The sequence below is a fragment of the Myotis yumanensis genome, unplaced genomic scaffold (genome assembly GCF_028538775.1).
Source record: "Myotis yumanensis isolate MYYU_CA2020_CCGP unplaced genomic scaffold, mMyoYum1.0.hap1 SCAF_11, whole genome shotgun sequence".
In the NCBI taxonomy this organism is placed as follows: Eukaryota; Metazoa; Chordata; class Mammalia; order Chiroptera; family Vespertilionidae; genus Myotis; species Myotis yumanensis.
The window spans coordinates 36,376,319-36,392,279 of NW_027223762.1; the positions used below are offsets into that span (position 1 = coordinate 36,376,319).

Below are 15,961 nucleotides of genomic sequence, written 5' to 3' on the forward strand. Positions count from 1 at the left end.
TATCATGATATCACGGAAGGGTATTATGTACACTTCTTAGCTGCTAAAATGGATGAAATGAAATACCTGAATTAAGAAATGAAAACAATCACTTGTTAGATTGAATGTCTCCTACCTCTTGTTTTATTGCTTTTTCTCCTCCTCCTTTTTGGTGGTGGTGTTGGTTACTCCAGTTGGATAGAGGAAAGACTATGATGTGGAAATTTTAGTTCTTATGAACAAGGAAGAATTAGGAAATTGAGGTGGGGGAAAAACTTTAAAATAAAATTACTGCCTGTTCTATGCCAAATTGTAATCAAGTCAACCAAGATTCTAGTAAGTTCAGTTTTATGTGGTAGGGAGTTTCCCTTTTATCTCATTGAGTATAAGACAACATCCTAATAGAAATGCTTTTGAAGGAGAGTGTTATTTAGAGGTTTTGTGTCATGATTAAGGAGCTAGACTAGGAGGGGAAAATGAGCACGATATTTTCACCTCATTGTATTGGGCTGGGGTTCAGCATAAACTGGCTTTGTTTTGGGGTTCCATTAAGCCTGCTCTGTGACCTTGAATTAGTCATTTAAATATTTCAACTTTGTTTTTATATCTAAAATCTTGAGACTGGATTAAATGCTCCTTCTCATCACTAAAAATGTTTTGATTTATGACTGAGGTAATGAAATGTTTTATTCCTAATCTACTCTCTGTCTATAGTCAAGGAGAATCAATTTCTCTATTGCTAAGAATTGAGGGACAAAACATTTTAGGAGGTTAGAAATCTTGCATTATTCAGGGGATTCTTTAATTGACCTTACATTAGAAACTCAGCTGTCATTGCCAGAAGTGTAACCTGAGAAGGTTAAGCCCAAAAAGCATCTAATGTTTGTACTTCTTTTTCTACCAGAAATTCCAGGCCTTTCTTGAATTCGGGATGTATAAGGTTACTAGAAAGGGAAATGGCTTCTAGCCCTATGCCTCCTGGTCTTGATTAAGCACACTTATTCTTTATTCTTGAATATTCTTTATTCCTTAAAAGCCCTTCCTTATTATCGAGTCACTTAAAAAAAAAGAACTTCACAGTCGCACTTTCCTCAAGGAAAGGAGAGGAAACAGCTGTGGAATGGGGTGGAAGAAGTAATAGGCTTTTGTTGTGTAAGCTGTTCATATTTGTAGAGGGGGTAGAAGGAATACAAACTGTTCTTCGTTTGAATTTGGTGCTATGTCATACAAATGGAAGGAATAAAAGTATAGCCTATTTGTCACAACTGGCGTTTGAATCTGTCTGGCTTTTTGAATTAGTGTTTGAGGGTTGGACCTGCTGCAGCTGGCAAAGATCACATGTAATATTTAATGTGAGCCTTTCAGTCAGTCTTCTTAGCTTGGCCTGATGGGGAGGATAGTGGCTCGGATTCTGTGCATTTTGGCCTTAAGTCATGTAAAGTTGATAGGCTATTGTTCTGCAGAGAGTCTCTAAAGTTTGGTGTATGGTGGTTTTTTGGTGTGTGTGTGTGTGTGTGTTCTCATGTAGACAAATCTCAGACAGCTACTAGAGAGTTATTTTAAACTTAGCAGTTACACTTAGTTTTATCTCATTTTGCCCAGATATAAGTAAGTTAAATGTTTCCATCACTCTATTTTTTAGGAATGTGACTGAATGTTGGCCTTTAGGGTCTAACTTCAACAACAAAGTAGCAAGTCTGTAGGTGTCTTGAGTCTAACAACAACAAAAAAACTCCACTTATTTTAAAAAATCATTACATATTAATTTCTTGATCTGTTTTAATCAATCTGTGACATAGAAACAATTCATGTGTAATTTAGAGGTTTTATATTTAGTAGATATTTTCCCCAAACTGTTTTCTAAACATTAATATGGGAGTTGGCTTAAAGATTGGGGAGGAGATATCCCCAATACATGGGGTGGCAGGTTAGAGGACTTAATCTGTGACAGATTTTAAATTACAGCTAAGTTAGCCAAGGGATGAACATGTGTGTTTGGTTGTCACATTGACTTTAGTTTAAAATGTTCTGGAGGAGTTTTGTCTTTAACTACCTATCATAGTTATGCAATTGTTCTCATCCATTGTCATGGGTTTTTACATACTATAATCAAATTTCTACTTACTAGTTGAAACATATGGATTGTTTATGGAACACACACTTATGTGTTTCTTATGGTGTTTTTTTTTTTTTTTTTAGCTCACAAAGACTTTGTTATGAACCACAATTGGGTTCACTTTGGTAGTTTTACTGGAGTCCATAAACTTAGTTGTGTTGTGATTTATGCCTGTAAAAAGAGCACAGTTAGAGAATGGCTATTTTAGGATTAGATTGTGTTCTCCTCAAATTTCCTTTTTTAATTTTCTTCTTGGATTTTAATATGATGGAAAGTGTGTGTAAAAGATTTTTGAAGAGCCGAAACCGGTTTGGCTCAGTGGATAGAGCGTCGGCCTGTGGACTGAGGGGTCCCGGGTTCGATTCTGGTCAAGGGCATGTACCTGGGTTGCGGGCACATCCCCAGTGGGGGGTGTGCAGGAGGCAGCTGGTCGATGTTTCTCTCTCATCGATGTTTCTAACTCTCTATCTCTCTCCCTTCCTCTCTGTAAAAAATCAATAAAATATATTTAAAAAAAAAAAGATTTTTGAAGATCTATGTTAAATATCTCATTTGTTAACATTTTTAAATATTAAGGAGAGGGGGAAGCTGTCTATATTAAACATATTGCTTCAGGAGTTAACATAATATACTAATTTCTGCTCTCAAAAGTATCTTAAAATATTTATTATGTTGGCTTTAATTCTGTCTATATAAATGTTTCCTGCTACCCAGATAAATAAAAGAATTTATGCTATGTGAAATATGATTCTGCTAAATTAACCAACATTTGTAGAACTAATTATTAAAGAAAATGTTTGAACATAAACTTCACAAATACATTTATAAAATAAGATTGAGTTAGGTATTAAGGATAAAGGGGAGGTGAGCAATAATCAGCCTGTCCCTTATTTTATAAAAAATAGGATAATCTAGATACTTAAGTGTGTAAAACATCTATGTTGGCATTTTTCTCTTGAGATACTTGAGCCTAGGATGTTTTCTTTTTCTGTATTTTTCTATTTTTGTTTTAATCTAAAAGGCATTTCTGTCACCTTTAGCAAGATCCGACTGTCACAGAGATGCTCAGCTATGCCAGAAGTCCTGGTAGTCTTGTCTGACACAGATGAGTACTGAAAGGTCTTTACTGAAATTGAGGATCAGAGTGGGGAAGTAGCCATGTGCCCTCCTCTTTTTAAAATTAAAATTTTGATGCCAAAGGAAGTAGAAACAACTTGGAATTGCCATTATCTATTTCTCAAGGGGTTCTTCTAGAAAGGAATATGAAACTATAGTGGCTCTCCTTCTAAAATAGAAGGGATTCCTTAAATTTTCATGTGGCCTGAAGGAAGAAGGAGTCTTGCTTCTGCGAAATTGCTAGACCCCTTCATTATCTTATGATGCAGCTGGAGTTCCGTAAGGGCATGTTCCATAACACATATCCTTATTAACATTACCCCAATTGTTCTGATTTTACTCTAGTTTTAATGGCTAGGAGGGAAACATGAATAGAGATGGAATTATGTACTCAAATGAAGATTAATCTTTTTACTTCCACCTGCCCCATCTTCCCAAAAGTGTTTAGTATTTCAGATATAGTAGTAAAGCATATAGATGTGCAAAATAGTCAAATGTAATCACATCCTATATAATAAAAGCCTAATATACTAAGTGTCTGGTCATCCATTCAAAAAGAGTAATATGCTAATGATATGCTAAGGCCGCTCAACTGCTCGCTGTGACGTGCATTGACTACCAGAGGAAAGACGCTCTGACTGGTAGGTTAGCTTGCTGCTGTGGTCTGGCCAATCGGAACTGAGCGAGATGGGCCAGACATGCCCTGGAGCCCTCCCATGGTCCCTCCCTGCCTGGCCAACCTCCTGTGTCCTTCCCTGGCCCTGATCATGCACTGGTGGGGTCCCTCAGCCTGGCCTGTGCCCTCTTGCAATCCAGGACCCCTTGGTTGATATGGGAGAGCCGGTTTCAGCCCGATCCCACAGGCCCGGCTGAAGGACCCCACTGGTGCACGAATTCGTACACCAGGCCTCTAGTGTGATTATATAGTCCTAACTAGTTGACACTACTGAAATTCTGTGAGAGGATGATGGGACTATATCATTGAGCCTTTTTCATTAGCTGGAAAACCAGAAATAAATCAGTTTTAACTTGGCAGCTGTTTAAATGGATTTCTTATTTTTCAGTTGGTTGTTTTATATTTTTGTTTCAAGATCTTAGCAAAGCAATGTCTCAAGATGGCGCTTCTCAGTTCCAAGAGGTCATTCGACAAGAGCTAGAATTATCTGTGAAGAAAGAACTAGAAAAAATACTCATCACAGCACCATCACATGAGTTTGAGGTAAGGACTCTACAATGTTTCTTGCTTTCATTCATCTATATGCTGAGTTGCTGTTGCTGATCATCCAGTTTAAAATAAGCACAAGATGTAACGAGAACATAAAAAATTAGGATTGCTTAACAATTAAGAATTTTCAACATTTAGCTATTATAAAACCATTGTCTTTTTCTTGTTTAATTCTAGGAAGTTTCTAAAGTCTAAACAGAACAAAATTACACTTTATTTATTCTGTGTTTTGATATTATTGGGTAGAGAAATGGATACCAATGTTCATGAACCATATATCCTGAATGCCTTTTTTAAAAGAGCCAGTTCTAATAGAACTATGCTACTTGTCAGCATAATAATAGAGATCCCATAATAGGCAGATTTACTTTTCTACTTACAAATCAATAGATTATCCTTTTCATTTTCCTATTTTAATTTGTACTTAATGTTTTATAGTTGTGTTTTGTTCCTTTTTGTTCTTTTAGTGAGCATATATTTTCACTGAAAAGAAGCAGACAAAGATATTGGTGAATAAATACAGGGAACCATTTGGATTTCCCATGGACCAAATGGTGTTCAGAGTACATGACACTGGTGGGATATGGGGAGTATTATTTGCTTGTATTCCTTTTAAGTGTGGTTCCTATTAGCTTTTCCTCCCTCTTTAGTTTTAAATTGGGAGATAAAAAAGACTCCATGTTCTAATAGTTTAAAAATTTCATTGAAAGGCATTTTAAGTGTACAATATATATCTGTTTTTATTAAATATTAAGCATTCTGAGAGCCAATATATTTCTGTTTTTATAGCACACTAAAAAAGACCTTGATGGATTTCGTAAGCTATTTCATAGATTTTTGCAAGAAAAGGGACCTTCTGTGGATTGGGGAAAAATCCAGAGACCTCCAGAAGATTCGGTAAGTTTTAGTAATATGTAGGAATATGTAAGATAATTTAGGACATTGGTTTAACTTTGGGGGTAGAGTAGCCTAGGGGATCTGTAAAAACCATCAGGAATATTCAGACACAGGAATATTGCTTTGCATTTACTGTTCCCTCATGCTGAAACTACAAAGATAGCCTTCCATCATTATGCCTTCTGATAGACCCAACTTTCCAGTTCTGCAAAAGACTTATGGAAGTCTAATCTCCCTTTAATACCACCTCAAAACTTAATATCCCTGACTATGAGGCAATTCTTTGGAAAATTACCAAACGCACAGTAAGGCTTCATTTAAGTTCTTTTCCTCCTCCTCTCTCCCACACTATCTGATTTCTTATTGTCTGTAGGGTCATGTACAGATGCTAAGTATTAGTTGTTTGTATGCCTGTGTTGTTGTTGAATGGATGATTTAAATGAAGTGATTATCTAGAGGGGGGACCAAGATGGTGGCATAGGAGGACACTGACCTCACTCCCTCCCAAGAACACATCTGAGAGATAACTGAGAGCCAATTGAACAGCTTCTGCACAACAAACAAGGAAGAGAGAGAGCAAGCCATTTAGAGTGACATTTCTCACATCAACCTTGCATCAGAGGTGTGCATGTAAACAGTATCATAACAGAGGATCTATATTTTTGTATAGGAGTTGGCCACCTTGTTTTGTAAATAAAATTTTATTGTAACACAACCACACTCATTTATTTATGTCTATAGCTGTTATAATGCTACAATGGCAGAGAAGAATATTTGCAATGGAGACCACATGGCCTGCAAAATCTAAACTATTTTCTTTCTAGCCCTTTATGAAAGGCTAGAGGCCAGGTGCACGAAATTTGTGCACAGGTAGGGTCCCTAGGCCTGGCCAGTGATCAGGGCCGATCTGTGGGGCAACTGGCAAGGTGATCAGGGCCCCCGCTCGCACCCACCTTGGCTGGCCTGGCACCGCCTGCTCGCCGGCTCCACCCCCCTGCCACCGACGATCGGGGCCTGCGGGCTCAGGGTAGCTCCTGTGTTGAGCGTCTGCACCCTGGTGGTCAGCATGCGTCATAGCTACCGGTCATCCCACTGGTTGTTCTGCCGTTGGTCTATTTACATATTAGGGTTTTATATAGATAGATGTTTGCTGACCCCATGTTAGGTGTATTTCTTTTCAGAAGATCGTTAGTAGTTTACTTCTTTGGTCTCCCAGAAAACTTACTTTTTTCAATTTGGATAATTACTTTTCAGACAAAAATAAGATCAGTGTTTTAGACTAGAGCATGGACAGCCAAGTCAGCATATACACCTTCATATGACAACTTCATTGTTTTCTAGAGAGGCTGTGGGAATGTCTTGTTCCTGGTCATGTGCAGTGTTTGAGCTTACCCGTTGGGGATGGGGAAGGATGAGAAATAGATAAAAGAGGTGAGGGGTTGTAGAGGCTGCTCAAGAAAGTACTGAGGCTAACAGGTTCTTTTAAGCCCTAACTTAAAACCTGTTATCACCTGGCTGGCAGTGACCTCTGGTGATAATAAAGTACATTCTCATTTATGTGAAAAATGTTCTCTAAAGAAGGCCTTTTCATTTAATTAGGAACACAAGTTGTTCCCAGTTGACTTATGATTGTCATTGTTCTTGTTTACTTTAAAGGGGTGAAGGAGTTATACTGATCAACTCCTTTTCTTTTTTTAAGTGAGGCAGAGAATTGGCATACAGAATATCATACCAATATGGTGTTTAGCTTCAACAGATTTTGTTTTTATTCATAAAATAACTGAGAGCTTTTTGTATTCTTAGTCTATCACTATAAAAACATTGAAATATGTATGTTTAAATGACAAAGCATTCTGAGAAAGTTACAGTGTACATGTGCAGAGTAAAAATACACAGGTTTTCTTCCCCCCCCCTTTTTTTTTACATATAAATTAACCGCTTTATTAAATATCAATAAACTGTACATATAACTATACAGAATGCTTCCTTAGTACAAAATGTTGCTTGCAATATGAATACCAGTGTACCTTTTAAAAAAATGTAAACATCTTCCTCCTGGGCCCACCTGTTGGGTCCCTGAAAATAGTTCTGGGAGACACATTGGTTGGGCCGAAGCATCCTATTTGGGCCCCTGACAAGTGATGGCAATTACTCACATTCCTTTTTGAGACGATGCTAAATTCCCCGTGAAACAGGTGCCACCATGACAAACAGGAGGCTGAAATAGCTGCCCGGGCCTGGGGCATCCTGGGGTCTAGACATGTCCTTGTGTCAGAGACTGCCCCCGCAGGCCCCGTGGACACCCCGGGGGTGGATCGCTGCAGTTAAACCTCCTGGAGAGGTGGCCTGAGGGTTTCTGGGGTGGGCAGGAGTGGGGTGGGAGCCTCTATCAGTCTGTTGGGTTTTGTCCTGTAGCTCAAAGCAGCTGTATCCAAACAGTTTTGGATACACAAGCCCACACATCAAGGCCAACTCCAGAATGCTCGCTGGGGAGCAGTGGCTGCCAGAAGGGGCCACCCTCCCATCAGCCGTCCACAGAGCCACCTGAGGCCCCCCAAGCAGACACACTGGAAAATGGTCCTCAGTGCCCTGTGAAGCTCCAACAGCCAAAAGGGGAGCTCAGAAGGGAATTCTACAGCGGTGAGAAGGATGCAGGAGTCCTTCCTTCCAGAGTTGGGGGAGGCCACTGCAGGGGGAGGGTCTGGAGAGGCAGAAGCGGCCGTGGGGGTCAGTGGGGGCCCCCTGAGCAGCCTGACTCTTGGTGTTTGTGGAGCAGGAACATGCGGGAGAAGGTGCGGGAGCATGTCTTGTACTGGTACTTCTTGACATCTGAGTGGGTCTGGAGGTGGGCCCGCAGGTTGGAGCGGTCAGCAAAAGCACAGTTGCAGTGGGAGCAGGAGAAGGGCTTTTCCCGGTATGGGTCCGGACATGGCCCTATAGCAGCCAGGGTCTGGAGAAGGCCTTCCCGCAGGTGCCACAGACGCAGGGCAGGGTGTGGCTTCGGACGTGCATCTTGAGGGCACCCAGGCTGACGTATTCCTTGTTGCAGTATTTGCAGTTGAAGGCCTTGCAAGACTAGGGGTCCTTTCCCCTGAGAGCCCAGACAGCTGCTTGGGCAATGGGCCCAAGCCCAGGAAGGCAGCATAACCGTCGGCCTCCAGGGAAGAGGCTGAGGTGGAAGAGAAGGAGGAAGGGGCTGGCGAGGGTGGGCTGGGAGGCTGGGAGCCTTTCCTACTGTCCTCGTCTAACAGGGAGGTCAGCTCAACAACCTTGGGGATCTCCCGGGGTAGAAGGGAGGCCCAGCCAATTGGCTGGGCTTGTGGTGCCAGGAGAGAGTCCCAGATGAGCGTGGGCAGTGAGGCCGTGGGGTTGAGGACCTCAGGAGGTGGGATGACCGCCAGCAGGTAGGCCTGGTCATAGGGCTGCTGGAAGGTGAACTCTGGAGAAGAGTCTGCAGCTCCCTGTAGTTGGGCCTCCAGCAGGAGCAGGCAGACTTCCTGACAGGAAAGAGCGCGGCATGGTGGCCGAAGCAAGCCGGGGTCGCCGAGCTGTGCTGGTGTCATAAGGACCCTCCCCTGCGAGGCCGAGCTGCTGCGCTGTCCAGGTTTTCTTTTTTTTGAAGATGAATCGTAGTATATTGTTCAGCTAATGTTTGCACATCTTTTTGAAAGACTCACTGGAGGCAATTTGGGCAAGGATCTGACATGATGTGACACAGGATGGTTTGCTCAGAGCATGGTGAAGACTTCCAGCTGCAGTCAGCTAATGCTAAAGCCATTAGAGACTTGTTTTTTTGTGTGTGTGAAGATAAAGTGAGGTCCCACATGTAAACATTTTCTACAAAAAGGAAATAGTGGCATTTAAGGAAATAGCCCTAAGAACATTGCTGGATTCAAGAGTCTTATCCTTGACATAAAGTTTTAAAATTATAATATATAGATTTACTAATCTAAGCAAATAAACTAATATTAATTTAGCAAATATTGCCAAATCTAATTTCCTACCTTTTGATTCCACAGTGAATTGAACAGTCTTTAGTTTTCCCCAGGACTACCTTTCTTCACATGTGCCTTTATATATATATAGGACCTTTATTTTAGGAGGAGGACATGCCAAAGGAGACTGACCACAAGTCTGTGATTCTTAATTCCATTCTGGTTAGTTATTTATTATTTCACTATATAAATAGTAAATACATGGCTTCTTTAATGTCAGTTTCATGACTGACTTCGAGAGACCTAGGTAATGTTGGACCAAGGTCTCTAACCACTGCCCTTGTGTCCACTGTAGGGGACAGTCCAGTACCACACAGTTGAGCTCTTGGGAAAATTTTAGTATGGGTATTTGTGGTAGTACCATTCTTTGAACATACTACCATTCCCTCCTCCACAACCCCCATCCTACAGAGTCTTTTTGGACCATGGCTCATGTGTTGTATTATACTCTTCCATGTGTATCTTTTATGTAGGTATCTTGTGTCTTATAATTGGATGAGAAAAACGTGTTTGTGAGGTTCTCCTGTCCCACATCTTCATCTGTGGCATAACTGTTAGGGAATTTCCCTTATCTTTATTTAATATAGGATAGCCGTGAACTTATAATGTTGACACTGAGAAAATTTTATATAAGATGGATGGCCCATGCCTACCTCTAATTCTAATCCTTTCTGCCCTGTAATTCCTTGGGGATATTTTACTAAATCCTTTTCCTTATTTTAGATCACATGTGGACAGCTGACTCTCTGTTTCTCCCCTTGTATAGAATGAAACTGGAATGTTTACACCAGGCATCTTAGCTGGGGAAATCTCTGCAGAGATTTTAGGTCTTTCATAGATTTCTTGATATTATAAGTAAAACTGTGTATAAATGTACATATTTTTCAGAGCAGATTCCCTGACTTTCATCAGATTCTCAAAGGGGCTCATAACCTGTAAAGGTTAACTACTGTCTTAGAGTCTCATTGAAGAAACAGTTATAGGATGCCTTGCCTCTACAAGGCACTAGCTTGGTGCTGGGGCTACAAAAATCAGTCTTGGTCCCTCTTCAGCATTTTGGCTTCCAGTTTGTAGAGAAAATGGATTCAGAAACAGCTATCTATAGAACAGCATGATAAGCAGTCCATGGGGTGCTGTGGAAGCATCTAACTGGCATAGGGGTAGAAGTAAGACTTGCAGGTATTAAGGTAGACTCCTGGGGTTAACCTTAAGGCAAGACTTCTCTGAGGATGGGAGGAAGATAAAAGAGGAAAAAAAAGCTTCGAGAACAGTAGGAGTCTAGAAATAATAGGCTTTCAGCATGTAGCTTGTTTTCTAGTTGTGGAGCATATGGTGGATGTGCCTGCTTCTCCAAGTGCAGCGCCAGATGCTGAGTCACTTGCCTGCCATTGCAGCTCCTGTTCACCGAGGCTACACTGGAGAGATGTCAGAAACCACACTTTCCATTTAAGAGAGACACTGAGGGTGGAAGACTGGAATAGAATTTAATAAAAAGCATGCTTCATTATATACCACAAACAGTTTGGTTAGATTTTCAATATTGTAAAACATCAATCCAAATAGTTTAAAAATACTTATTCTTGTTTTTTGTGTTTGTTGTTTTACATTGTGATAAACAAACCTTATAGGTTAATCAGCATTTTAGCTGTTAATAGCTTTTAAAAATGTCAGGTTTATTGAGATATAATTTTAAGTATAATAAAATTTATCCTTTTTCGTGTATAGTTTTATGAGTTCCAGCAAATGCATACAGTCATTTAACTACCATCACAATCAAGATGTAGACCTTTTCTTTCATCCCAATTCTTCCCTGTGCAGCTTTAAATTATGCTTCTTCTTAAATCCTTACAAGGCTCTAGTTCCCATTTCCGTCTTCCCTTAAACACACAAGCTAAGCAAATATATATCTTTCTGAAATACTGCTTTTCCTTCATTCAGACATCTCAAAAGGAAAAAGCTCAGCCTCCACCCTTAGTTTTATGTCACTTGGCCTTCCTCTTAACTTTTATCTCCTGCCCCCCCCCCCCCACCCCCCGCAACACACACACATATACACACACACCTGCCCCTTAACCTTCCATAGACCTTTTTTTTATAGCCTCTGGTCTTTCCCTCCCTCCCCCACTTCCATTTTTTCCAAAGCTGCCCCAATAATGTGAATGACATAATTAAGCTAACAATGTACTTTAGTCATTGGCCATGTAGTACCACAGAGTTTAAAGCTAGTTTACAGCATAAACAGGATGATGTTAGAAGCTTCAGTTTTATTTTTAAGGAATTTGGGAGTATCAGTTATTTTGAAGCCTCTTTTGTTCACAGTTAGATGAAAGGAGGGTTGGCTTGTAGGAGAAACTCAAGATGTGATTTCAGTAAAGAGCTAGTCCTAGTCACATAAGTAGGTTGGCTTTTGGACCCTCCCATCTCTTCTATTTGAACTCTTTTCCAATTCCCTGGGTCATTTACCTTTGTCCTTTCTAATCCATGCTGAACAGGAATGTTCTTTGAAGACTACTACCTTGGCTGATAAGGATATGGTCCAAATGCCTCACATGAGGCATTAGTAGACTAATTTTATTAGTTAAAACTGCTGACTTCTATAAAATGGTGGTGAATATTTGTAGTGTTTGAATTTTTTGTTGTTGCCCTCTATATGTAACCTGTTTTGCCTTTTGCAGTTAAAAAATATCCCAAAGTCTTTGTACTTCTAGAATTTCTATAAAGAATTTTAGAGCACAGTAAGGTTTAAGGAGCAGTTAGCACCTTCTCTTCATAGTTATCTTTTACTTTGTAGGATCATTTACCATCTGTAACCACCCTGCTTTTAGTTTCCTGTTTTTGTCATTTGGGTTTTCTGCCAATTCTTTTATTGTCATCTCTTCTCTAGTTTACCAGGTTTAAAGTACACCATTGTAATGGGAGTATTATAATTTTATATCTCAGCATTTGGGAAGTTGCTACAATTTTTAATGGCAGGGCAGTAAGAATGGAACTTCAAGAGTAAGAAATAAAATGCTGTAATAATGGAATAAGTGAGAAGCAATTTATTACATGAGTTTTAAAATAAACTTAATTTTAGAATAGTTTTCTTTATAGAAAAGTTGCAGATACACAATTTTAAACCAGAAACATTATATAGCTGTCCAAGATGATTTTGTTACCTATATCCCATTTTTAAACTTCCTGCTGTGTCCAAAGAAGCACAAAATAATTAATGAAAATGCTGATAGAATTTTCCTTTTGAACTCAAAACAACGATGTTAAATATATTCACACTGTTGTGCAAGCAATTTCCAGAACTTTTTCGAAAAATCTTGCAAAATCCAAACTCTATACCCTTTAAACAATTCCCATTTCCTCCTACCCCCATCCTGGCAGCCAACATTCTGCTTTCTTGTCTCAGTGAATTTGACTACTCTAGATACCTCATAAAAGTGGATAAAAGACTTCTCTTAATCTAGGTTTTCTTTCTGTTGTTCTGAAAATTCCCTGAGTTCTGCTACCAATGACACTGCTGTAGTTTTACTTTCCTGGACAAATATAAGAAGGTACAAAAGCCCGGGAGATTGTTATTTGGCAGTGTTCTTACCAATGGAAGCATGAAGCCAGCATAGCATAAGGGAGATCCTGTTCTCTGAGACCATCCTGTGAGGTCATCAGGCAGTATATAGAGCCATTTTAGAAGCATAGTTTGAAAAGGCAGAAATATTATTAAAACTTGCATTTTTCTCATCTCAGAATACTGTCTTAAACTAGGATTTACAGACCTTTTCTGTAAAGGTCCAGTTAGTAAATATTTTAGGCTTTGAGGCTATGCAGAAGGCAGCCATAGACAACATGTACACTAATGAGAGTGTGTGTTCCAGTGACACTATGAAAGCAGGTGGCGGGCCTGATTGTTTCACAGACTATAATGTGTTGATATCTGTTTAAATTATTCTCAGCTACATATGACTAGAGAGAGACTGGGTGAAACCAATACCTGATAGATCATTAAGCTGCTTTGTGACTTGGAGCAAAAAGAAAAATTCAGTACCATATTTTATCAAATTTATGCCGTTGATTATAAGTTGCACCTTTTATGTACCACTAAGGAAGAAAAAAAGTGCAACCAATTAATTTTAGGATCCCATTGGTTGTGTGATACATCCTGGTTCCAGAAATGCTAAAATGTGATGGGCAAGGGTGGGTAAGAGAGTGTGTCTGAATCAGTGATGTAGTGGTAACACCAGCAAACATTTGAAGTCTTACTGTGGGCCACACACATTGTTTAGCACCCTGTATGCATTATCTCATTTATCCTCATAAGAAATTCATGAAGTAAATGAAAAAGGCTTGGAGCAGTTAACAGTTTGCCATAATGAGCAGTAGAGCTGAAGATTCAAACCCAGGCAGCCTAGCATCAAAGCCTGTGCTCAGCTACTATACTGTGCTGCCTCATTCATTTTTGGGGCAGTCTTTTCCATCAAAGGATATCATTCACACTGGAATTGATATAGTTTATTACAGTGATCTGAATCAGGTCATGGAGGAAACAGGAGCTACATCAATCCCCTTGGCATGTCTTTGCAATTTCAAACATTTCTCAGGGCAGCCAACTACTGGTTTGCATCCTGCTGGTTTATGTGTCTGCTGATCTCCTCAAAGAATTACTAATGAACCTCTTCAGAAAATGTTTTTAAACTGATAAAGTTTCTAAGCCAGGCAACACTTGTGCTGGAAGAGAAGTCTTGGTGCTCAGTGCACAGGTGATATCTGTGATGCCAGCCAGCACTTCTGGTCTTCCTGCTGCAGAGGAGAGTGAGAGAGAGCTGCCTACCAGTGTAGTGCATCCCCTCAGCATCTGTGCGCCTTGCATTGAAGATGGTGCAGTCCTGCATGAGTGATGCAGACTTCACCAAGGATGCACTGATTTTGAAGACACAGGCAATGTGAGCCTTTGTGCTCTCACAGTCTTGGAGAGTTCTGGTGTTCCTAGCACAAGCCTGCATTCACTGACAGAGCTTGCCTTGGAGAGAGTTGAGGTTTTCAGTACTTGTGATCATTAAAAAGAAAAGTCAAAATGGAATGGCATGCATGTAATCATCTCAAATTAAATTACTGTGTCAACTTACTCAAACCAAATATTTGCCATAGAGAAATTCAGTTTGAAGAGAGTTAAAGTTTACTTTTTGCTTTATTTGCATATTAACTTTCACTGGAAAATGTCATCTCTTATAAAGATTATTTTTATGTTCTGTGAATGAAATTTCTATTGCAGTGAAGTAAATTGTATGCAGAACGTTTTTGGGGGGGGGGGGTCAGTTTTCTGAAAGAGGGTCTATTAGCTTCTGATTTTTACAAGTGCCTGATAGCTCATGAAGCCCGAGAGTCCCTGGTCTGACCTGAGATGTAGAGGATGAAGAAATGGTCATTGGTGAAGTGAGGGTGCATGAGGGGGAAAAGTGCAGAGGACTACAAATGAGATGTGGCATCTTAGAGAGCTTATCTGTGTTCCTGGAGCACAGTGTGTTGAGTTTAGGAGAGAAAGGAGTGAAAGGCAAAAGGGCTAAATCATTAAGGACCTTGAAAGCTGTGTCTTCCATTTAGGACTAGATTCCGTTATATTTAATAGTGAAACGCAAGCCCTAGCCGGTTTGGCTCAGTGGATAGAGGGTCAGCCTGCGGACTCAAGGGTCCCAGGTTCGATTATGGTCAAGGGCATGTACCTTGGTTGCGGGCATATCCCCAGTAGGGAGTGTGCAGGAGGCAGCTGATCGATGTGTCTCTCTCATCGATGTTTCTAACTCTCTATCCCTCTCCCTTCCTCTCTGTAAAAAATCAATAAAATATATTAAAAAAATAGTGAAACTCAAAATAACAAAATAAATTCAGACAGAGACAACCCAGAGCTAGTATGACAGCTTGGTGGTCATCAGGAGCCTGGGCTTCTCTATCTTGCCACTCTTTTTTCCTTAGTGTATCTCCTCATGATCTCCCAGATGGCCACCTAAGTGAACTTTAGTCATCATGTCTCCATTCCAAACAGCAGGAAGAAGGAAGAAGGGTACGTCCCCTACAGTTTCACAGAAACTTCCTGGAATTCTTTCAACTCCCTTCCAGTTAATCATACTGATCAGAACTTTGGCACAAATAGCTACAGGGAGGCTGGGTAATGTAGTCTTTTATTTGGATTGGTGATGTGCCCAGCTGAAAATTGGGTTTCTAAACTGGAAGGGAAAAATGATGTTGGTATAGGCAGCTAATAACTGCTATGCCATGTCGATGTCTTTTTTTGTATGTGTGTGAATGGTGTAATAAGCAGAGAAACATGTTCAAGTTCTCTTTTTAAAAAGATTGCCCACCTGCAAGGTAGAGGGTAAAGAGACTGCTGCATTAACACAGGTAAGAGCTAAACAGGCTGCTGACTGATGGCAAGACTGACAGGACTTGATCACTGATCAGGTGTGAGTAGGCTCCTGGCTTAGCAGCTGAGTGTGTCTTGGTGCCCAAGAGACAGGAGTGATTGGAGCCATGGGATTGGAGCAGATTGCCAGGAGCAAGGAGGTCTACTTAGGATGGGCTTGAAAAGGATCAGGCAGAAGAGGAGGAAAATAGAGTGTGGTGTTTCACAAGTCAAGGGGAAAGAGCATTTTA

The 15,961-nt window shown here is 40.3% G+C and overlaps 1 protein-coding gene and 1 pseudogene across 2 annotated transcripts in view; one reads left to right on the plus strand and one right to left on the minus strand.

The window, feature by feature from the left end:
• UGP2 (UDP-glucose pyrophosphorylase 2) overlaps positions 1-15,961 on the plus strand; it is a 49,086-nt gene that overhangs the window by 13,504 nt on the left and 19,621 nt on the right. For both annotated transcript variants that reach the window (XM_070429333.1, XM_070429332.1), the window contains exons 2-3: positions 4,303-4,430; positions 5,226-5,333. In XM_070429333.1, the coding sequence (XP_070285434.1) occupies positions 4,317-4,430; positions 5,226-5,333 (222 nt within the window). In that variant the 5' untranslated portion in view covers positions 4,303-4,316. The remainder of the gene's footprint in view (positions 1-4,302; positions 4,431-5,225; positions 5,334-15,961) is intronic.
• LOC139019434 (zinc finger protein SNAI1 pseudogene) lies at positions 7,255-9,938 on the minus strand (annotated as a pseudogene).